A 24,964-nucleotide genomic window follows, 5' to 3' on the forward strand; every position below is an offset into this window, starting at 1 on the left:
CCCATTTTGCTTTTAGGATTTTGGTCCTTTTTTTATTAATTTGTAAGCATTCTTTACATATTAAGGATATTAGTCTTTTACCTGTGTAATATGTTATATTTTCTCCCAATTCGTTGTCTTTTGAATCTCTTTAACAAGTAAAAGATTTAAGAATATATATATATAGTGCTCGCTTTGGCAGCACATATGCTAAAATTGGAACAATATAGAGAAGATAAGCATGGCCCCTGTGCAAGGGTGACACACAAATTTGTGACACAGTCCATGTTTAAAAAAAAAAGAATATATATATAGTTTGAATTTATCATTCATTGTTTTTACATGTGGATCTTGAATCATACTCTGAAATTCTTTCCTAAAACTGGTTTTAGAGGAATTCACTCATGTTTTTTTCTGATACTTCTGTGGTTTTATTTTTTATTTAGTTCTCTGATCCATTGAGAGTTTATTTTGGTATGTGGTATGAGGTATGGCTCTGATTCTTATCTTTTCCTAAATTGGTATCCAGTTGCCCCAGCACCATTTATTACTGCCCCACTGATCTGAGATTCTGCCTTTGTACATTAATTACCATGTGTATCTGGATCTACTTCTGATTTTTCTAGTCCACTGGCCTTGTTTCTCTAGTCATGCTCCAATACCACACTGTTTTAATTAGAGTTTATATTGTTTTAATAGACTTCCCTCATAGCCTTTTCCAGTTCAGTTTTCATAATGATTGTTACATGTTTATTTTTCTGTATGAATTTAGTGTCAACTTATTTAGCATCATAAAAAAGTTTATTGATATTTTTGTTATATTAATAAATTACCTAGAGAGACCTGACATCTTTATTATGCTGGGTTTTACTATCCAAGAACAAAGTATGTTTTTCCATTTGTTAATGTCTACCTTTTTGTTTTTGAGGAGTATTTTAACGTTTTTCTCACATAGGTTTCCTCATTTCTTGTTAAAATTATTCCTGAGTATTTTTGTTGTTGGTTACTATTTTATTTTATTATTTATTTATTTATTTTTTGAGAGAAGGAAGGATTTATTATTACTTGCAGCAAGTAAGATGAACTTGGGGGATCTTTCCCAAAGCAGTGTCTCCCCAAACAGCAAAATTGGGGAAGTTTTAAGCTAAGAGTACATGCATATTCATGAAGAGGCTTGAGTAGAGGAGAATTCAGCATAGAATTGGGACAAATGTTGACAGAGTCCAAGCTTTAGTTGATTGAAGTCAGGAGGGTCAACATCATCATTCCATCTTCCACCTAGTTGGGGGCCTTAGTTCCTGCAGAGCTCAAAAACTGTATCAGATTGTTATGTATATCCCTTGAGGAGCAATTAGAACTCGTTTTGTTGCTGAACTTTTGTTTCTTGACTGCGTTTTCTTTGTTACTGAATTCCCTTACTTCCCTTAAGATCATTAACTACTGAGACTGGTTCAGGGGCAAGAATTGTGGTCAGGCTTAGATCACAAAATGGCTTAGGCCAAAAGTGGCTTCTCTCTTTTTTAAAAATTTATTTACTTTATTGAAGTATAGTTGATTTACAGTGTTGTGTTAGTTTCTGCTGTACAGCAAAGTGATTCAGTTATACATATATGTGTTCTTTTTCACATTCTTTTCCATTATGGTTTATTACAGGATATTTTATATATATATATATATAAAATACAGTGGGACCTTGTTGTTTATCCATTCTGTATATAATAGTTTGCATCTGCTAATCCCAAACTCCCAATCCATTGCTCCATCACCTCCCCTCCTGTTTGGCAACTACAATTGTGTTCTCTATGTCTGTGAGTCTGTTTCTGTTTCATGGAAGTTCATTTATGTCATATTTTAGATTCCATATATCATATGATATTTGTCTTTTTCAGTTTGACTTGTTTTACTTAGTATGATAATCTCTAGGTCCATCCATGTTGCTCCAAATGGCATTATTTCATTCTTTTTTATGGCTGAGTAGTATTCTAGTGTGTGTGTGTGTGTGTGTGTGTGTGTGTGTGTGTGTGTGTGTGTGTGTGTGTGATGCCACATCTTCTTTATCCATTCATCTATCGATGGACATTTAAGTTGCTTCCATATCTTGGCTATTGTAAATAGTGCTGCTGTGAACATAGAGGTGCATGTATCTTTTCAAGTTATAGTTTTGTCCAGATATTTGCCCAAGAGTGGGATTGCTGGATCATATGATAATTCAATTTTTAGTTTTTTAAGGAATCTCCATGGTGTTTTCCATAGTGGCTGCACCAATCTCCATTCCTACCAAAAATGTAAGAGGGTTCCCTTTTGTCCACACCCTCTCCAGCATATATTATTTGTAGAATTTTGACGATGGCCATTCTGACTGGTGTGAGGTGGTACCTCATTGTAGTTTTGATTTGCATTTCTCTAATAATTAACGATGATGAGCTTCTTCTCATGTGCCTATTGGCCATCTGTATGTCTTTTTGGAGGAATGTCTACTTAGGTCTTCTGCCCATATTTTTGATTGGGTTGTTGGGGGTTTTTTTGTTATTGAGTTGTATGAGCTGTTTGTATATTTTGGAAATTAAGCCCTTGTCGGTTGCATTGTTTGCAAATATTTTCTCCCAATCTGTAGGTTGTCTTTTCATTTTGTTTATGGTTTCCTGTGCTGTGCAAAAGCTTATAAGCTTATTTGTTTATTTTTGCTTTTATTTCTATTGCCTTGGGAGACTGACTTAAGAAAACACTGGTATGATTTATGTCAGAGAATGTTTTGCCTATGTTCTCTTCTAGGAGTTTTATGGTATCATGTCTTATATTTAAGTCTTTAAGCCATTTTGAGTTTATTTTTGTGTATGGTGTGAGGGTATGTTCTAACTTCATTGATTTACACATGGCTGTCCAACTTTCCCAACACCACTTGCTGAACAGACTGTCTTTTCTCCCTTGTATATTCTTGCCTCCTTTGTTGAAGATTAATTGACCGTAGGTGTATGGGTTTACTTCTGGGCTCTCTATTTCATTCCATTGATTCAAATGTCTGTTTTTGTGCCAGTTCCATGCTGTTTTGATTACTGTAGCTTTGTAGTATTGTCTGAAGTCTGGGAGGGTTGTTAAATCTGTATATTGCTTTGGGTAGTATTGCCATTTTAACAATATTAAGTCTTCCAATTCAGGAGCATGGAACATCTTTCCATTTCTTTGAATTATCTTCAGTTTCCTTTATTAATGTTTATTGTTACTATTTTAAATGGGGCTTTCTCTTCCATTGCACCCTCTAACTAGTTGTTTGTGTTATGAAGGCTATTGATATCAGTGTTTTTTTTTTCTTTAGTTTGGGGATCTTTTTTTTTTAATTTTATTTTTATTTTTGGCTGCATTGGGTCTTCGCTGCCATGCATGGGCTTTCTCTACTTGCAGTGAGCAGGGGCTACTCTTCACTGCGGTGCGTGGGCTTCTCATTGCAGTGGCTTTTCTTTTTGTGGAGCACAGGCTCTAGGCGTGCAGGCTTCAGTAGTTGTGACATGCAGGCTTACTAGTTGTGGCTCGCAGGCTCTAGAGCGCAGGCTCAGTAGTTGTGGCGCACAGACTTAGTTGCTCTGTGGCATGAGGGATCTTCCCAGACCAGGGCTCGAACCCATGTCCCCTGCATTGGCAGGTGGATTCTTAACCACTGCACCACCAGGGAAGTCCCTGGGGATCTTTTAATTTTAAAAAATTTACTTATTCATGATTCGACAGGCATTTAAACAGCAAAACACGTATTTATATGATTACAATTTGTATTTTTCAGTAATCTACATCATCGTCAGGTTTTTTGAGTGTCCTATATGTTTTATCTAGTGAATTTCTGCAATTAGCACTGCATCTGATAAAACTGGTGTTCATTTCTCAAAGGGGTTTGCTAAATATTACCAATGCTGGCCACAGGCCTAGACCTGCAGAGACAAATGCTTCGTCATACGTTTTGAGTGTTTAGCCCCTTCTTTAGAGAGCCAAAAGTCTCAGCACTCACATGAGGGTGACCCCTGCACAGAGGTTGCAAATTCTGATGTGTACCAGCTGATCAGTCCCAGTTCTTCACAGGCTCTATGGGCCCAGATCCTCTAACTTTTAAAAGGAAACTAGAGAATGTAGAAACGTCCTAATTTTTAAATTTTGGAAACTTTGAATGTAAAAAAAAAAAACCAAACTATGTGTCGAACACTGTTGGAGCCAAACAAAGCAGGTTTTCTGGCTAGAGGTGTTCCTCCGGTTGCAATTTTCAGCCTCTGCCCCAGGGACTTTTGAGGACTGAAGTTCAAGGCACCCCTAGGGGATGCCTTCTTGATCAGATCCTGAGGACTGTGATGCAGAATCTCCAGAAGGGAAGAGTTGCTGGGTGCTTCTGAGATGCTTCACTGTCATTGTACATGTCTTGTCAAGGCAAACAGCATATGCTCTTACTCGGTAATTTCCCTTATTTGACAGTCTCATACTTGGATATTTCCACTGGTTTCTAAGAATATGAGAATTTGCAGTCTATTGTAAAACACTCTTTTGCTCTCTTTGTAGTCAACCAGAGTCATCTCTTCTTTGTGATCTTTAAAACCTGACCTTCAATAAAACCCACACCAGTTTTCTGGATTAGCCTACAATATCTCTAGCAGGGATTGTGGAATGTTCTGGAAGACAGTGCACAAATTTGAAATGGGGTCAGTGCGTTGTTGCGTTTTCAGCAATATGAAGAGAGGGCTCTTCTATTAAAAGTCTACTTAATCATTTCACATCTTTCACTATTAACTAAGGAAAAGGAAAATGTGAGTGGGTTTTCATTTGGGAAGAGATTTGCTCTGGGTCTGTGCAGCTTCAGAATTTAAATGTCTGCTGATTTGTTTAAGTGTCAAATGAATACCTTTAATAAATTCTATAAGCACTGCCCTCAACTCAAAACTTTCTCGACAACAGAGCTGTCTTACACTGATACAGAGCAGGTATAAAGCCACCTGTACTTGGGTCATCCAAAGAAAAAAAATACTTAGGGAACTTTGTACTTTCTAGGAGGAATAGCTAAGAAGCAGATGTCTCTGTGTAAAAGAGGGCCTTGTTGAAGCTTCAATAGGAGACCAGGACAGAGACCCTCAGGGAGTGGGAGGAAACACTAAGGGTCCCTTTCAGAATCCTCAGGTTAGCTGCCAGAACACCAGAAGCCTACTATTACATATACACAGTGGGACTTTAAAAGTTATAGGTTCAGCAGCTTTATGGTTTTCAACAGGATTGTGCAAGCTTTGTTCCCTTTTATTTCGTTTCTTTAAAAGGTGAATGGAATGAGGGCTTTCCGAGACATGGGGTGGTCCTCAAACATCTTGAGGTAGAACCTATGGTGGTGAAAAGCTCGTAGCCCAAGGAAAGAAAGTGAGAAAAATGCACATGCAAGTGCTGGGAGGGACCAAGTGGCCAGGGCATAGCCGATCCATTCAGCGATCTCACCAAGGAAATTGGCTTCAGAAATGTACATGAACAAGCCACCTTCTGGAATCCTATAGATGATTTCTCCAGGCTTCCTGAGCTGGGGTATTTTAGTCACTATGAATGTTGATTCCCATTACCAAAATAAATAAGACACCCAGACTAAACTGTATGTCTCTGTACCACTCAGCAGGGTATTCAGCCCAGTAAACCAGATAGTAGCCTTGAAGGAGTCTGTTTCCCATGCAGAAGACAAAGCCTCTGAAAAGGAATACAACTGGAAAAGGCCTCCCTCTAGTGAGCATTGAGTAAACAAATGTCCTGCTGGTCTTGGATCCTTGGATCCTGCTGCACAGAATCTCCTGGGGAGTTAGGGGGCGGCTGTGGCTCACTGCGGGGACTGGTGGCCGAGGTACTAGGGAGTACTCATTGGCGTGAGCTGTCCTGGAGGCTGCCATTTTGATGCCAGGCTGATTTCAGTATGTTATCTTGATATCCTGCTACCTTATTGAACCTTGGTTGAGTTAGTTTTAGCATTGATTTTCTGGGGTTTTCCAGGTACTCTATCATGTCATCTGCAAATAGACATAGTTTTATTTTCTGAGACTTACATCACTAGGTGCTTTCTTTTGTATATTGCAGTAGCTAAGGGACAGTGACAAATAATAGTGGAAGTAGTGGGCATCCTTGTTTTTGCTCCTGATCTGTGAAAATAATACTACTGTTTCCTCTTAAGTGCTGGCTTCAGTACTCAGGTCTTTTTTTTTTTTTTTTTTTTTTTAATGCTAGGGAAACATCTTTCAAATCCTGTTTTCTTGAGTGTTTTTATCAGAAATGAGTGTTCAGTTTTTTCAAAGAGCCCTCTCTTCATATTGCTGAAAATGCAACAACGCACTGACCCCATTTCAAATTTGTGCACTGTCTTCCAGAACATTCCACAATCCCTGCTAGAGATATTGTAGGCTAATCCAGAAAACTGGTGTGGGTTTTATTGAAGGTCAGGTTTTAAAGATCACAAAGAAGAGATGACTCTGGTTGACTACAAAGAGAGCAAAAGAGTGTTTTACAATAGACTGCAAATTCTCATATTCTTAGAAACCAGTGGAAATATCCAAGTATGAGACTGTCAAATAAGGGAAATTACCGAGTAAGAGCATATGCTGTTTGCCTTGACAAGACATGTACAATGACAGTGAAGCATCTCAGAAGCACCCAGCAACTCTTCCCTTCTGGAGATTCTGCATCACAGTCCTCAGGATCTGATCAAGAAGGCATCCCCTAGGGGTGCCTTGAACTTCAGTCCTCAAAAGTCCCTGGGGCAGAGGCTGAAAATTGCAACTGGAGGAACACCTCTAGCCAGAAAACCTGCTTTGTTTGGCTCCAACAGTGTTCGACACAGTTTGGTTTTTTTTTTTACATTCAAAGTTTCCAAAATTTAAAAATTAGGACATTTTTTTCACATCTATAGGGATAATCATATGTATTTCCTGGTTAAATCTATTAATATGGTTTATTGTATTACAGATGTCTTATTGAAATATCCTTGAATTCCTGAATTAAGTTCCATTTGGCATATTATTTTCATTATTGTAGTTTTGGATGTTGTTTAATATTTTATTTAGTAGTATTCTTGCATTAATATTCATAAATGATATTATCTATAATTTTAAAATATACAAATTCAGATTGAAGTAACAGTGTTATACTTGATTTCATAAGAAGCCTCTGATGGAAGGTTTTCTAATTTTTTAAGTTCTGGAACAATTTATGTAACATTGGGACTATCTGTACTTTGAAGGTTTGGTAGAATTCCACTGTGAAACTATTTGAGCCTGGTGCTTTTTTTGTGGGGAAGTGCCATAATAGCTTTATTTCTTCTATGGAGATTGGATTATCTAAGGCTTCTATATATATTCAGGTCAATTTTGGCAAATTACATTTTCTCAGAAAATTATCCATTTCATCTAGGTTTATCAATGCATTTCCATAGAGGCATGCAGTTAATCTCTGTACTTCTAAAAAATGTCTTCTGTTTCAGTGCTTATCTTCTTGTCACTTCTTGGTCCTCCCCCACTTTAAAAATTAGGTTAGTTAGTGGTTTGTCTATTTTGTTAAATTTTCAAAGAACCAGGATTTGGATTTATTAATTAGAGCTATGATTTCTTCCTCATCAATTTTTTTGAAATTAATTTTTTTTTTTTTTGCTCTACGCGGGCCTCTCACTGTTGTGGCCTCTCCCGTTGCGGAGCACAGGCTCCGGATGCGCAGGCTCAGTGGCCATGGCTCGCGGGCCCATCCGCTCCGCAGCATGTGGGATCTTCCCGGACTGGGGCACGAACCCGTGTCCCCTGCATCGGCAGGCGGATTCTCAACCACTGCGCCACCAGGGAAGCCCCTAAAATTAATTTTTTTAAAAATTAATTTATTTTTGGCTGCTTTGAGTCTTCGTTGCTGCGCGTGGGCTTTCTCTAGTTACGGCAAGCGGGGGCTCCTCTTTGTTGCGGTGCAAGGGCTTCTCATTGTGGTGCCTTCTCTTGTTGTGGAGCATGGGGTCTAGGTGCACAGGCTTCAGTAGTTGTGGCACACGGGCTCAGTAGTTGTGGCTCGTGGGCTCTAGAGCACAGACTCAGTAGTTGTGGCGCACGGGCTTAGTTGCTCTGTGGCACGTGGGATCTTCCCAGACCAGGGCTCAAACTGGTGTCCTCTGCATTGTCAGGCAGTTTCTTAACCACTGCGCCACTCGGAAAGCCCATCTCCCTCATCAATTTTTGCTTTTATTTTTATTTTCTTCCTTCTGCTTTCTTTTGTCTGTTCTTTTAAAGCTTTTTGAGTTTAGAATTTAATACATTTATTTTCATTCTTTTATTTTAATTGATAAACATATTTAAGGTTTTGAATTTTTCCATGGTCACTGCCTTAAATGTGTACTACACATCTGAATACGTAGTGTTTTGTTATTTTAGAAATTAGATAATTTCAGTTTATATTTGCCCTTTTACCTAAGAGTTATTTAATAGTTTTTTGTTGTTGTTGTTTTCTTTCATTTTTAAGTTTCCAGATAGAAGAGCCTCTTGGTTTTCTTGTACAGTTATTTTTAGTTGTATTGCATCCAGAGTATGATTTGTAATATTTCTACTTGTGGAACTTAGTGATTTTTTTTGTGACCAAATATCAAATTTTTGTGAATGTCCCATGTCTGTGCTTGAAAAGAAGGTATATTCTTTATTAACAAGGTATAAAGTTCTATAGGTATATCCATAATGTCCACCTCATCGATTATGTTGTTTACTTCTTTTGTATCCTTATTTTTTTTTGCCATTATCTTATATTGAGAGTAGTGTTTTAAAGTCTCTTGCTATTACTATTTGTTTCTTTGCATTTGATGTTGTATGTGTAATTCTGTTTGGAGTTAAAATACCTCCATCTTTATAAAGATGGTTATTGTGTTTTTTGATACATGGATATCCATTGTGTGTTATATCTTCATTGTGAATTACGGCTTTTAGCATTATAAAAGTGTCACATTTAGTGCCTCTTGGCTTCAATTGTACTTTGGTAACAGGAATAAAACCTGCTTTTTTCTTGTTTCTAATTGCTTGGATCATCTTTGCTCTTTGTTTTATTTTAGCCTTTCTGAATTATTGTGTACTAGGTGTGTCTCTTGTATATAATGTAGAATTGGGGATTTCCCTGGTGGTCCAGTGGTTAATACTCTGTGCTTCCACGGCAGGGGATGTGGGTTCTATCCCTGGTCGGGGAGCTAAGATCCTGCATGCTGCACAGCATGGCCAAAAAAAAAACCACATAGAATTGGATCTTGCCTTCTTAGCCAATTTGAAAATCAATTTTTTTTTTTAAACTGGTGAAGTAAGCTTGTAACATGTATTGATACGGTTGATATGTTTGGTGTCAACTTTGTCATATTGTTTTATGGTACTATGTGTATTATACTTTGCAGTTTTCCTTCTCTATGTGAGATGTTTTCTCTGTTCTTTTTAAAAATTTCTTTGGTATTTAGGAAGTTTGTAATTTTTGTTCTAGTTGCTTATTTCTTTATATCAACCTTTTATAGAGCCTTTAGTTCCCTGTTTTCTTACTCAACCTTTCACTGTCAGGTTGGTTTTCAGTGGTCTTTTTGACTTCTACCTATTGCCTATGCGCAAGTGAGTTATGCTGCATTCCCATTTTTTCCCTTCTTTTCTCTCCATCTTCATCCCCATTTTTTTAGCTGCATTTTTTTTTCCTTTAACAGAACATAAAACATTTACATATTTTTTTCCTCTTGTATCTCCATTTTTGTTTTAGTCTTAGAACTATAATTAAATATATTAAATGCTCATCATCAGTCCTTTTATGATGTTTCCCTAGTTAACTCTTGGTTGATTCTCTCAGTTAGGCAAAGCTTATGTTGTAGGGCTTGTGATTACAGTATTCCCTGAGTTTTTGAAAGTTTAGAAGTTTTTGTATGGCTTTGATATTTGAAGGACATCTTGGCTGGATATAAAATCTTTGGTTTCTATTTTGTTTTCTTAACTTTCCTGAAAATGCTGCTCCATTCTTTGTTTGCTTTGAATGTTGCTTTTGGGAAGTCTGATGCTAGGATAATTTTCTTGCCCTTATAAATAATTTGGCATTTTTATCTAGTGACTTGATTTCCTTTATCTGTAAAATTTAAATATCGCTAAGCTATGTCTTGGAGTTTACCTTTCCAGGTCAATTTTTCCTTTGCCAACACAGTTGGCCCTTTCCTATATTTTATATATGTATATATATATATATATATATATATATATATATATATGTATATATATATATATATATGTCTTTTCCTATATATATTATATATATATAATATATATATATGCCTTTTCCTATATATATATTATATATATATTCAGTTCTCTCTCTTTTTTTTTGGTCTGCAAAGTTTTCTTGGATTATAGTTTTAAATATGAGTTCTAAATCACTATTTTCTTTTTCTTTTTCAGAGATTCCTTTTATATACACAAAAGATTTTTCCTGTTTTCCACTTCAAGCACTTTCTCTTTAACCCTTTGTATTCTTCTTAATCTTATTTTTATTCTTTTTGTTGTTTTTCTGTAATTCTTTAATGTTGCTTATTAAATGTTTGTTTATAATTCTCCAGTGGACACACTGTAATTTAATCTTTATTTCTAAAGATTAAAATTAAAATTCTAAAGATTAAATCTTTATTTCTTTGATTTCTTTCCTCAGTTTAATCAATTCTTATTTTATTCCTTCCTGTTCTCTGTCCATTTCTGGACTTAGTTTTAGAATTTCTGATTCAAGAAATGCTTTTTAAAGTATATTCAATTCTGTTTAAAGTATTGTGTTATAGTTTTCTTCTTTTTTTGATGTTGGGGGCAGGAATTTTCATTAGCTGAAATATTTCAATTTCAGTTTTCTGTTTTGATATACTGCCTTTGTTATACTGTACATTTTGTGGAGAGGGTTGGGAGTTTTAGGTGATTCTTCTTTCAATTATGGTGAGGCACAGCTTATTTAAAGCCTTTTTTTTTTTTTTAAAGTGTTGGTGGGTTAAAGTTGGCTTGTCCTCCAATATCTTGGTTCTCGTTTGTCTTGAAGGACTTTTGCATCTTTTCTCCTTTAGCACTCAGCCTCCAAAGGGTACCTCTGCCTTCCTGTTCACTCTCTTCTCCTTAAGAAGTGACGCCTTCCCAAGACTACCACCTTGGGTTCTACAAACTTCTTGGTGGTGTTATGATTGCTCAGGTTTTTTTGTTTTGTTTTGTTTCGTTTTTTTAAAGTATTTGCATTCTTAGAGTGGACTTTTTCTTTCTAGAGGTGATTTTTGTCACCATTAGGCTCTCAGCTTTCCTTTTCTCTGTGCAGTCATTTTGAACTGCCCCCATTCTTTGCAAAGGCTTCCCACAGGAGCTCAAGAAATATCTTTGCTGAAATTTGATGCTTATTTTTCTACCTACAGGTAGCTTGAAGTTAATAGTATTCTCTGTCTTCCAATAAGACAGAAGGTATGGGTTATATGCTGTTTTATTTGCTTTTCTTGTTTCACTGTATAGTTTTTTGGAGGATGTGTAGAGTAATTCAAATTTAGCTGGTCACCATTTTGTTAGGAATACCTGGAAATATGTATTGTCTTTTAAGTACTTTTTCAGAACCTAAATATAACTAATCTTGTACAGAATTACTTTTATCCTTTACACTTGAATCAAATAATTTTTTTTATTTGGTAGGTTAAGTTTAGTTTTATCTCATTAGTTGTTTGAAAAGGCAATTTCCAACTTATGAATACCTTATGTCTCAAAATGTTACTTATTGACTGCTGGACATGAGGTATTAGAAGATGTATTAGACTTGGAATCTGGGGACTAAGCCTTTGGTTACTTACTAATTAGATAATCTGTGGGTCTTTATTTCCTCACTTGTAAAATATGAGGGGGGTAGAACATATGATTTTTAAGGTGACTTCTGGTTTGAAAATTTCTGTGAATTCTGTGAGTTCCTGTGAGCAATGAATTGATTTCTCATAGCAATAATATTATACATGATAAATATGTTCCTGACTCAATCCTCAAAAGCCTGTACTGAGTCATTGCTGTTTTTTGGGGGTCAGTACCTTCCAAGTGAGGAAACAGTGATTGCAAGCATTTCTCTCACTTTAACTGTTATCAATACCTACTTCCCCTGTAGATCTTTGTGTATAGGCTATTTCTTCACTTGTAAAATATGAGGGGGGGGTAGAACATATGATTTTTAAGGTGCCTTCTGGTTTGAAAATTTCTGTGGATTCTGTGAGTTCCTGTGAGCAATGAATTGATTTCTCATAGCAATAATATTATACATGATAAATATGTTCCTGACTCAATCCTCAAAAGCCTGTACTGAGTCATTGCTGTTTTTTGGGGGTCAGTACCTTCCAAGTGAGGAAACAGTGATTGCAAGCATTTCTCTCACTTTAACTGTTATCAATACCTACTTCCCCTGTAGATCTTTGTGTATAGGCTGGGGAGAGGGAAAGGTGATGTTAGAGCATCCATAGGAAAAAAGGGAGAAAGAATTGAGAGGAATAAACCCCTAGTGGCAAAAACTGAATGACAGGGCTTCCCTGGTTGGCGCAGTTGTTGAGAGTACGCCTGCCGATGCTGGGGACACGGGTTCGTGCCCCGGTCCGGGAAGATCCCACATGCTGCGGAGCGGCTGGGTCCATGAGCCATGGCCGCTGAGCCTGCGTGTCCGGAGCCTTGCTCCGCAATGGGAGAGGCCACAACAGTGAGAGGCCCGCATACCACAAAAACAAACAAACAAAAAAACTGAATGACAAGGAAAATTGCTCTTTCCAGTAGGCTTGGGTAGCTTCCTTTGGATGTGGTTTGTATGTTAGGAATATAAATTAGAGATGCTGATATTCCTAAGTTGTCTATGAAATAAAGTCATTAAAATACTGTTGTGTTTGATGCTGCCATAAAATAGAATTGATGCTCATAAGTGGTCACCAGTGGAAATGGAAGGAGCTTGGATGTGAATCAATGCCCAAAGTAAATAAAATAAGTGAAATTGAGTTCTAGATCTAAAAGAGATTATTGTCTTCAGATGGAGATAAATACTTTAAAGTAATTTCTTTTTCTTCCCATCATATTTCAAAAATATTGGGTTGGCCAAAAAGTTCACTCAGGTTTTTCCATAACATCTTAATCCGAATGAACTTTTTGGCTGACCCAATAATACCTATAAAGTATTTTAAGTTTCTAAACTGAAAGTTGCCAAATCCAAGGTAGTATGTTAGTTTCCTGGAGTTGCTATAACAAATTATTACAAACTTGGTGGCTTAAAACAATAGAAATTTATTTTCTCACACTTCTGGAGGCCAGAAATCTGAAATCAGTTTCACTAGATCAAAATCAAGGTGTTGATAGGGCCACACTCCCTCCAGAGGCTCTAGAAGAAAATCTGTTCCTTTCCTCTTCCAGCTTTTGATGGCTCTTGGTCTTTCTTGGCTTGTGGCTACATCACTTCAGTCTCTGCCTCTGTCTTCACATCACCTCCTGTGTGTGTGTGTGTGTGTGTGTGTGTGTGTGTGTGTGTGTGTGTGTGAGAAATCTACCTCTGTCTCTCTTTTATAAGAATATACATGATTGCATTTAGGGCCCACAGAGGATAACCTCACCATCTCAAGATCTTTCACTTAATCACATCTGCAAAGACCCATTTTTGGCCACTTTCAGGTTCCAGGGATTAGAGCATGGACATATCTTCAGGGACCATAATTTAGCCTACACAGTCCACCCACTGGCCCACATGCAAAATTTACATTCACCCCATTCCAATATCCCCCAATGTCTCAGCATCAACTCAAGTTCAAAATCTCATCTAAACATAAACTCCAACCGAATCTAATCATCTAAGTCAGGAATGGGTACAACTCTGGATATGATACACCCTGGGCCAATACTCTTCTCCATCTATGTTCCTGTGAAACTAGAAAACAAGTTATCTGCTTTTAAAATACAATGATGGAACAGACATAGGATATGAATTATAGACATCCTCATTTGAAAAAGGAGAAAATCAAAGGAAGAAATGGGTCACCAGTCCCAACCCCACAGGGCAAATTTTATTAGGTTTCAAGGCCTGGTAATAATCCTCTGTGGCTTGACACTTCACCCTTTGGGTCCATGGTTCAATTCTCTGTACCTGTGGCTCTGGCCTTGGACTCTGTGTCCGTGGATCTAGTCTTTATACCTGCAGCCCTGGCTTTGAAATCATTATTCCTTTTTTCTGAAGCCCATCTTTTCCCGTGAGTAATTTTATCAGCCTGTTTACTATCTGGAGAATTTTAGGAGTTTGACACCCTTCCTTCATTTCATCCTATCTCTGTCCCTTTCAGTACCAGCTTGTAGTATTTCTGATGGTATAACATTGTCAAAAGATGTTATGGGTCTCCTGTGTATGTCATGGGAAAGCATGCCTTTAGATGAGAGCTCCTCTATTGATCTTTCCTGGATAATCCCGTCTTTGTTGTTGGCTTCTGCTGAGATCATTGAGGGGATCCAGGAGTCACATGCCTCACCTCTTTAGAAGTAGCAAAAAATTATCCAGCCGTACACTTGTCCTTCTCTCCAGAGCCTGCTTTCCTAACAGTGACTCCTAATTTGAGCATCTTTTGCAGTCTGAAGAGTGAGAATTTCTCAAATCAAGTCCTGGTTCCTTTTTGCTTAACAGTTCTTCTCTCAATTTATCTCTTTCCTCTTGCATTTCACTGTAAGCAGCAAGAAGAAAGCAGGCTGCACATTCCGTACTTTCCTTGTAAACTTTGACAGCTAAATATCCAGTTTCATTGCTTACAAATTCTGCTTCCCACATAACTCAGCTAAGTTTTCTGCCACTTTATGGTAAGGATTGCCTTTTTCCCAGTTTCCAGTAACATGTTCCTTCTGAATCCTTACCAGAAGCTCCTTTAATATTCATATTTCTACCAACATTCTATTTATGATGATATGTTATTTTCTATGATAATATAGGCTTTCTCTACCATGCTCCTCACTTCCTCTTGAGGCGTCACTGGAAGAGTCCTTAACATTCATATTTTTATCAATAGTCTTTTTAAGGCAATCAGGCTTTTTCTATCATTCACCTAAAAATTATTCCAGCCTTTACCCATTATCCAATTCCAAAGCTACTTTCACATTTTTAGGTATTTGTTACATAAGCACCCCATATCCAAGTACCAAAATCTGTATTAATTTTCTGGGACTGTGTTAACAAATTTCTACAAACTTGGTGGCTTCAAGCAACAGAAATTTATTCTCTCACAGTTTTAGAGGCCAGAAATCCTTAATCAGTTTCACTAGACTGAAATGAAGGTGTTGGTATTGCCACATTCCCTCTGGATACTCTAAGTTATGATCCACGCCTTGCCTCTTCCAGCTTCTGCTGGCTGATGGTGTGTTTTTGGCTTGTGTGCACATCGCTTCAGCCTCTGCCTCTACCTTCACATCACCTTCTCCACTTGTGTGTGTCAAAACCTCCCTCTGCTTCTCTCTTAAGGATGCATATTATTGCATTCAGGGCCCACTTGGATAGTCCAGGATCATCTCCCTATTTCAAGACCCTTAATCACATCTTCGAAGTCCCTTTTTAGTCAGATAAGGTAACATTCACAAGTTCCAGGGATTAGGTTATGGGTATCTTTTGGCGGGCCATTCTTAAGCCTACCATAGATAGTATTGTCTTATTTTGTTGTTGTTATTTGATATAACCTAATTCTTAAAAGTATAAACATTAGAGACGGTAATGGGAGTTCAAACTGGTTTGGATTTTCCCAAACTTGTACAGAAATCTCATTATGACACTTTTCTTAGGACTTATCCTGAAGGTTGGACTTAGACCTAACTAACACTGTCTTACAGAGGAGTCTTTTTGATGCTTTGATAACTAGCCATAATGTGAATGGACCACATTACAGCCTTTTGTTAACTAAACTTTATAGCAACTAGTGTTCAATGTGCTGTCCACAGGTTGCTTGAAAGCAACTCCTCTAGGTTGAGGTTTGTAGAGCCACTAAATAAGATTTCCCCTTTCCTCTGTCGTTGTTGTTGTTTTCCCATAACAGTTTTATTGATTTATAGTTCACATACCATACACTCTACCCATTTAAAGCATAATATTCAAAGATCTTTAGATTTTTAGTATATTCGTTGAATTGTGCAACCTACAGTCAATTTCAGAACATTTTCATTACCCTCAAAGAAGCCCATACTCTTTAATAGTCAGACCCCATTTTCTCCCAAACCTTTCAGCCCAATCTAATTTGTTAGATGAATCTGGTTTTTTTTGTTTTTGTTTTTGTTTTAAATCTCTGTAGATTTGCCTATTTGGACATTTCCTCTATATAGAATCATGCAGTATGTGATATTTTGTGTCTGGGGTCTGTCACATGTTTTCAAGATTTATCCATATTGTAACATGTTAGCACTTCATTCTTTTAATGGCTGAATAATATTCTTTTGTGTGGATAGAGCACATTTTACTTATCCATTCATCAGCTGGTGGACATTTGGGTTGTTTCCACTTTTAGACCCTCTACCTCTTTTAAATATTAGTCTAGTTGGGGAATAGACAAAGAAATCAGACAACTGGAGATTGAAAAATCAGCTTTATCAGTGATAAAGATGATTACAGCAAAAGGCTTATCTCTCTCACCCCCTACACTGTAGCTCTTCTTCTCATTCCCTCTCCCCACCTCCCTGAAATACAGGGGCAGAATCTGCTCCAGTCACTTTACTTCAGTGATGAGCAGAGACTGTGCTCTGAGGACAAGCTCCTTCATAGAAACCATGTACTTTGTCTAGAGAAAGAGAGAGGAGGACATAACCTATAGCACAAAAGTTCAGAAAGGGCAAATCGCTCCTGGTTTAGGAGCCAACATAGCTAGGAAACTGGGAGGGAGATGGAATGATTCCTTCTAACACCGAGAAGACTGGCATTTTAGATTTTTATCTTATAAGTTAAAGCAAAACATATTTCTCTTTGATTATGAATTATTAAAAGTTTCTTCAAATCAAACATGTAAAAAGTTGAACAAATTAAATGATAGTACTTATTAATTCTAATATAGCTTGTTGTCCCATAATTTATAGGTTTCTCCACCAAATAAAGGAAGATAATTCCGAGTTAATTAATAAACTATGGACTGATATTCAGCAGAAAGTAGCAACACAGTCACAAATAACAACCTCTTCAGGAACTCCATCATCTGCTTCTCCATCAGGAGAACAAAAAGGTTTGGTTCCTGACTGTATTAGTTCTCCCAGAGTAGTAGCTTACTTTATTATGTTCTTTCTTAAGCACAGTAATTTTTTAAAGGAACGTTACTTGAGTTTTGACTGTCTTAGCCTGGTTGAGTAAATACTCATTGACCTGTCGATTGACATGCTTAAAATTTTGTTGTTGTTGTTCACTTGAGATACTTTTGGAAAAATTCTCCCTTTTAGCTGCTCTGAATGCTACCAATGCTGTTAAGAGAATCCATACGAGGCTTCAACTGGAAGAATCTACTGAGGCTGTAGACTCAAGCTATGTAGTGAGACAAGTGCTGAACTCAAGGAAGCAAAAACAGCTGCTAAATAAAGGTTCAGTCTCTTAATTGACAAAGTGGGTTATTAAACATGTAACTTGACACAGCTATCTTAGTTTATTAGTGCCTGTCTTTTCCCTTAAACTCATCCAGTTGGATCCTACTAAGAAAGAGTTTGTTGAATGGTAGCCAGGCAATGCCTCCTTTTATTCCATGTAACTCTAGAAGGATGGTTCTCATCCATTCATTATAGATAGTGTAAATCTGGTTCAAATGGTATAGATTCTTTATGAGAAAATGATGATAACTTCGATAAAAAACCTTTTATAAATTGTGAACAACAGTCAAATGTTTTTCTAGTGTAATTTTTCCCAGTCTTAACATAGAATGACTTCTGTCATTATCAGTGAAAAGAAAACCAGATTTGCGTGCTCCTTCCAAACAGAAGAATAGCGTGTTATCAGCCAGCACAGCCTCCACAGACTTACCGAATAGCAGTAACCCCAGCCTAGATGTCCTCAAACACATGATACATGAAGTGGAACATGAAATGGAAGAATATGAGCGGTGGACAGGACGCGAGGTCCGGGGGCTCCAGAACAGTCAGGGTCTCACCGGCTTCACCCTGTCGCTCGTGAGCTCCCTCTGTCGCCTGGTTCGATACCTTAAAGAGGTGAGGTTATTAGAGTCTTCTCTTCTGCCAGACTAATGGCAGAAATGGGTAGGTTTTTCCCCTCTACACTTGAATTATTGCAATCTCCAAGTAAGTATAGTCAAATTTGAATAGCTTTGTTTAAAATACCTCAGCTTTAGATTATCTGTAGTAAAGGTTTATCCTCTTAATGTTCCTCTACATCCTGATACAGATACATCAGATAAGTGATGTTGATTTTAATATGAGCTTTAGTAAAATATAATTAGTTAGGTAAATCTGCTATAAATAAAATTATATCTTGTGCTAATACTTAATATTACTGTTTGGCAGTTACAGATTAATTAGAACTACTAAACGTCCTCATTCTACTGCTTTTCTCTGCTTGCTATTCCCACTTCAGTTCAGTTTGGAGAGTGGTATGCCTGTAATCTGTAGACACAGATTAGGGAAATTCTTCATATTATTTGTATCACTGGTAAATTGGGCTTTGCTTCAGTGTTTGAAGTGGGAGACATTTTATTGTTGTAAAAATAATTTATAAGACAAGCAAGAATTGTATCTTTAATTCATTTGTGAATAATAATCAGTCCTCAGAATGCTGTGGGATTAGAAATGGTTATGTATTATACCTTTTTAAAAAACCTATTTAAACTGTTATTTATTTTTTATATATTTAAATTTGTTAAGCAAATATGACCAAAAACTGTTTAAGGAAATTTTATCATTTAAAAAAAGTTGATTCACCACCCTAATTTACACATATCAATTTCTCTGGAGATGTCTTCCTAAATTTGCTTTGAAAAAAATTAATTAATTAAAATGTTTACTTCTGTTTTTTATATATATGTTTTTATTTTTTATGTTGGAGTATATTTGATTTACAATGTTATGTTAGTTTCAGGTGTACAGAAGAGTGATTTAGTTATACATATGTCTATTCTTTTTCAGAGTCTTTTCCCATATAGTTTATTACAGAGTGTTGAGTAGAGTTCCCTGTGCTATACAGTAGGTCCTTGTTGATTATCTATTTTATATATAGTAGTATGTATATGTTAATCCCGACCTCCTAATTTATCCCTAGCCTCCCCCGCCCCAACCTTTCCCCTTTGGTAACCATAGTTTGTTTTCTAAGTCTGCTAGTCTGTTTCTGTTTTATAAATAAGTTCATGTGCTATACAGTAGGTCCTTGTTGGTTATCTATTTTATATATAGTAGTGTGTATATGTTAATCCCAACCTCCTAATTTATCCCTAGGCCCCCCCCCCACCAACCTTTCCCCTTTGGTAACCATAGTTTGTTTTCTAAGTCTACTAGTCTGTTTCTGTTTTGTAAATAAGTTCATTTGTATCATTTTTTTTAGATTCCACTATAAGTGCTAGCATATGATATTTGTCTTTCTCTGTCTGACTTACTTCACTTAGTATGATAATCTCTAGGTGCATCCGTGTTGCTGCAAATGACATCATTTCATTCTTTTTTTATGGCTGAGTAATAATCCATTGTATATATATACCACATCTTCTTTATCCACTCATCTGTCGATGAACATTTAGGTTGCTTCCGTGTCCTGGGTATTGTAAATAGTGCTGCAGTGAACGTTGTGTTGCATGTATCTTTTCGAAGTATGGTTTTCTCCGGATATATGCCAAGGAATGGGCTTGCTGGATCATCTGGTGGCTCTATTTTTAGTTTTTTAAAGAACCTCCATACTGTTCTCTGTAGTGGCCATAACAATTTACATTCCCACCAACAGTGTAGGAGGGTTCACGTTTCTCCACACCCTTTACAGTATTTATTGTTTGTAGACTTTTTTGATGATGGCCGTTCTGATAAGTGTGAGGTGATACCTCATTATAGTTTTGATTTACATTTCTCTAATAATTAGCAATGTTGGGCATCTTGTGCTTTTTGGCCATCTGTATGTCTTCTTTGGAGAAATGTCTCTTTAGGTCTTCTGCCCATTTTCTGATTGGGTTGTTTGTTTTTTTGATATTGACCTGCATGAGCTGTTTATATAATACATTTTGGAGATTAATCCCTTGTTGGTCACATCATTTGCAAATATTTTCTCTCATTCAGAGGGTTGTCTTTTTGTTTTGCTTGTGGTTCTCTTTGCTGTGCAAAAGCTTTTAAGTTTAATTAGATCCCATTTGTTTGTTTTTATTTTCATTACTCTAGGAGGTGGATCCAAAAAGATATTGCTGCGATTTATGTCAAATACTGTTCTGCCTACGTTTTCCTCTAAGAGTTTTATAGTATCCGGTCTTACATTTAGGTCTCTAATCGATTTTGAATTTATTTTTGTGTATGGTGTTAGAGAATGTTCTAATTTCATTCTTTTACATGTAGCTGTCCAGTTTTCCCAGCACCACTTATTGAAGAGACTGTCCTTTCTCCACTGTATAATCTTGCTTCCTTTGTCATAGATTGGTTGACCATGGGTGGGTGGGTATATTTTTGGGCTTTCTATCCTGTTCCATTGATCTATAAGTCTATCTTTGTGCCAGTACCATACTGTTTTGATTACTGTAGCTTTATAGTATAGTCTGAAGTCAGGGAGCCTGATTCCTCAAGCTCCATTTTTCTTTCTCAAGATTGCTTTAGCTATTCAGGGTCTTTTGTGTTTCCATGCAAACTTTAAGATTTTTTTTGTTCTAGATCTGCAAAAAATGCCATTGGTAATTTGATAGGGATTGCATTGAATCGGTAGATTACCTTGGGTAGTGTAGTCATTTTGACAATATTGATTCTTCCAACCCAAGAACATGGTATATCTTTTCATCTGTTTGTGTCATCTTCGATTTCTTTCATCAGCATCTTATAGTTTTAGGAGTACAGGTCTTTTGCTTAGGTAGGTTTATTACTAGGTATTTTATTCTTTTTGATATGATAGTAAATGGGATTGTTTCCTTAATTTCTCTTGCTGATTTTTTGTTGTTCATGTATAGAAATGCAACAGATTTCTGTATTAATTTTGTATTCTGCAACTTTACCGAATTCATTGATTGCTCTAGTAGTTTTCTGGTAGCATCTTTAGGATTTTTTTATGGGCCGTGCGAAGAACTATAAATATTACTTACTCTGCAGGCAAAGGGAAATCCTTGACCTGTCCTCAACAAAGGAATGACACAAATGGATTAACATACTGAACCTACCCGGGTTCTGCATGGCGGACTCATTGTAGGAGAGCAGAGCTCCCACTGTTCTTTCCCCATATCATTGCAAGGAATAATGGTTCTCCTTTCTCTGAGAAAAAGCAAGGAATGAAAAATACCTCCACCTTCATTAGGTCCAGAAGCTCCACCTGGGGAAGAACTTTTCACTAAATGTAATCACTGATTTCCACTGGACTGCTGATGAGATCTTTGTTAAGTGAAACATATTTCCTCAATTCTTACACCTGAACATATCTCCTCTCCCTATTATTTTACCTAGAAGCAATAACAATGTCCAAAGATATGCAGTTCTAGCAGGAGTGATAGTGCACACGTTCTCAAGCAGGACACCTTTTGGAGTGATTCAGAAATTACAGCCACAGGTCTGTAACAAAGAGAAATGGATATGGTAGCTCTCTGAAAACAATAATGCATCATGCAAGTAAACATTATTACCAGGAGTTCAATACCAAATACGTGTAAACTAGGACAAGCACCTGCACTAAACTTCTGCTTCTCATCACTTGGCCCATTGAGTCTCTATGTGTAAGCAAGTATCAGAAGAAGATGTTTGGCACTGCCATGACAATAAATCTATCAAAGTTGGAAGCATTGAACTCTGTGAATTATTTCCCAAAATACAAACCTCAAGCTGGAAAGAGTTGTATTCACCTGAGGCATTTCCGTGAAAATAAACTAGATATTACATAAAAGAGAAAATGGACATAATCAGTGTCTAGATTGATATAGGATTTTTAATGACTTTCAGAAGACACTTATGATATGCAAAATTGCATTCTCTTCTTGTTTGTAATTATTATACTGAAATGTATTGAGCAAACCCTTTGATGTAAATATTGAAGCAGCTATTTGCTTTTTAACACAGCAGTGCAAGGTCATTTCTCCAAAGTGGGGGGAAAATTAAAACTACATGAGAGAGTAGCTCTGGAATGTCTCACTGATGTTAAGGTTACTATTTAGATTAAAATATCAGTTTCAATGACTATGGAAAAAATTGAAAAGCATTTTTCCCATTTAAACTTATCAGACAGATAATACCAAAGTAGGGACACGATTTTCCCCTTGGCTGTGGTTAGTCTTGTATGTAGAAAATGTATGGATAATTTTTCAAGCTTATCAGGGCCTATAGACATACTGACTACATTGTTCTGCAGGGCACAAATCCTACTGGCTTGAAGATATACTGCGGAAGCCTATCAGCTAGAGGAATGTACCTCTCATGTTTTTGTTTGCTGGTTGAGTACATAGCTCAAAAAGGTAGCATGTCTTTTTTTAAAAAATATCTTTATTGGAGTATAATTGCTTTACAATGGTGTGTTAGTTTCTGCTGTATAACAAAGTGAATCAGCTATACGTATACATATATCCCCATATCTCCTCTCTCTTGCATCTCCCTCCCACCCTCCCTTTCCCACCCCTCTAGGTGGACACAAAACACCGATCTGATCTCCCTGTGCTATGTGGCTGCTTCTCACTAGCTATCTATTTTACATTTGGTAATGTATATATGTCCGTGCCACTCTCTCATGTTTGTGGTTTTTACAGTTTTTTTCTTGTAGTTGATTTCTAATCTCATAGTGTTGTGGTTAGAAAAGATGCTTGATATATTTTCAGTTTTCTTAGATTGAGGCTTTCTTTATGGCCCACGATGTGATCTATCCTGAAGCATGTTCTGTGTGTACTTAAGAAGAATGTGTATTCTGCTACTTTCGGGTGGAATGTTCTATAAATATCAATAAAGTACATTTGGTATAATGTGTAATTTAAGGCCTGTGTTTCCTCATTGACTTTCTGTCTGGATGATCTGTCCACTGATGTAAGTGGAGTGTTAAAGTCCCCCACTCTTACTGTATTACTGTAGATTTCTCCTTTTATGGCTGTTAGCATTTGCCTTATATACTGATGTGCTCCTATGCTGGGTGCATGTATATTTACAATTGTTATATCTTCTTGGATTAATCCCTTGATCATTATGTAGTGTCCTTCTTTGTCTCTGGTAACAGTCTTTATTTTAAAGTCTATTTTGTCTGATATGAGTATTGCTACTACAGCTTTGTTTTAATTTCCATTTGCATGGAATATCTTTCAGTCTGTATGTGTCCCTAGGTCTGAAGTGGGTCTGTTGTAGACAGTATATATATGGGTCTTGTTTCTGTATCCATTCAGCCAGTCTGTGTCTTTTGGTTGGAACCTTTAATTCATTTACATTTAAGATAATTACCAATATGTATTTTCTTATTGCCATTTTGTTAATTATTTGGGGATTGTTTTCATAGGTCTTTTTTCTTCCCTTCCTCTTTTGTTCTCTTTTCTTGTGATTTGATTATCTTTAATGTTGTATTTGGATTCCTTTTCCTTTTTTGTCTGTATATCTATTGTAGATTTTTGGTTTGTGGTTATCATGAGGTTTTGATATAGCAGTCTCTATATATACAATATTGTTTTAAGTTGCTGGTCTCTTAATTTCAAATGCATTTCCAATATCCTGCATTTGTACTGTCCTCACGATTGTTAATTTTGATATCATATTTGTGTATGGATGATTTCCTACCTTTACTGTATGTTTGCCTTTACCAGTTAATTTTCCCATTTGTAATTTTCTTGTTTCTTGTCATGGGCTTTTCTTTTCCCCCTAGAGAAGTTCCTTTAGCATTTGTTGTAAAGCTGGTTTGGTGATGCTGAATTCTCTTAACTTTTGCTTGTCTGTAAACCTTTTGATTTCTCCATCGAATTGGAACGAGAGCCTTGCTGGGTAGAGTATTCTTGGTGGTAGGTTTTTCCCTTTTATCACTTTAAATATATCTTACCACTCCCTTCTGGCCTCAGAGTTTGCTGAAAAATCAGCTGATAAGCTTATGGGGATTCCCTTGTATGTTATTTGTTGCTTTTCCCTTGTTGCTTTTAATATTTTCTCTGTCTTTAATTTTTGTCAATTTGATTAACAACTTATTGACCGGCGATGTATTAATACATCTTTTGTTACCTGAACATTATTGACCAGAGACGTATCAGTACGTTTTTAGAAAGTGATACAATTAATATCACCATGTGAAGTTGTTAGGGCTTAAAATTGATCAAGGGTTCATTATACAACTTGCGATTGTCATTACCATTCACGTTTTGCTCCATTAGGTTTTTGTTCCAACCTTGTGTAAATTATAAACGCAAGTTTATTATCGTAAAATCTTCAAAAATTATGCATCATGAAATTTTGAGTGAAGAAGAATTTTTCGGTGACTTTTATGCAGATACTTTCTCTGATTGTTCTAGTGACATATATACTAGTGTCTCAGAAGATGATAGTTCTTCAGAATATAGTTCTGATTCAGAAGATGTGAATATTAGACCAACAAAAAGACAAAAAACCTTAGTGATTAATTCTGATACAGAAAGTGAAAATGAAACTCACAGTGCTGGAGAATGCTTCTTTGCTTCTACAGAAGAGTGGGTTGAAGGCAACATTTCACAAAAATTAGAAGACTTTATGGGTGTGTCAGCTGTAACTATTGAATGTAATAACCCACAAAGTGTTAGTGAAATAGCAGAATTAATTTTTGGTAATGAGTTTTTCAAGTTGGTCGTTTTTCAAACAAACTTGTATCACCAACAGAATGAAAAATCATATAAAAAGTATGATAAGGCTTTAAA

General features: G+C 36.5%; 1 protein-coding gene, 1 non-coding gene and 1 pseudogene across 6 annotated transcripts in view; 2 read left to right on the forward strand and 1 right to left on the reverse strand.

Annotated features, from left to right (window-relative positions):
- Positions 1-24,964, forward strand: part of SPICE1 (spindle and centriole associated protein 1) — an 81,234-nt gene that overhangs the window by 32,070 nt on the left and 24,200 nt on the right. For all 5 annotated transcript variants that reach the window (XM_007107952.3, XM_024120176.2, XM_024120174.3 and 2 more), the window contains 3 exons: positions 17,049-17,191; positions 17,403-17,540; positions 17,893-18,158. In XM_007107952.3, coding sequence (XP_007108014.2) covers positions 17,049-17,191; positions 17,403-17,540; positions 17,893-18,158 — 547 coding nt within the window. The remainder of the gene's footprint in view (positions 1-17,048; positions 17,192-17,402; positions 17,541-17,892; positions 18,159-24,964) is intronic.
- Positions 166-272, forward strand: LOC112064017 (U6 spliceosomal RNA). The gene has a single exon (XR_002891312.1). It is a non-coding gene; the product is annotated as a U6 spliceosomal RNA (small nuclear RNA).
- LOC112063980 (3-oxo-5-alpha-steroid 4-dehydrogenase 2-like) lies at positions 5,252-5,867 on the reverse strand (annotated as a pseudogene).

This window comes from Physeter macrocephalus, chromosome 1 (assembly GCF_002837175.3).
Source record: "Physeter macrocephalus isolate SW-GA chromosome 1, ASM283717v5, whole genome shotgun sequence".
Lineage (NCBI taxonomy): Eukaryota > Metazoa > Chordata > Mammalia > Artiodactyla > Physeteridae > Physeter > Physeter macrocephalus.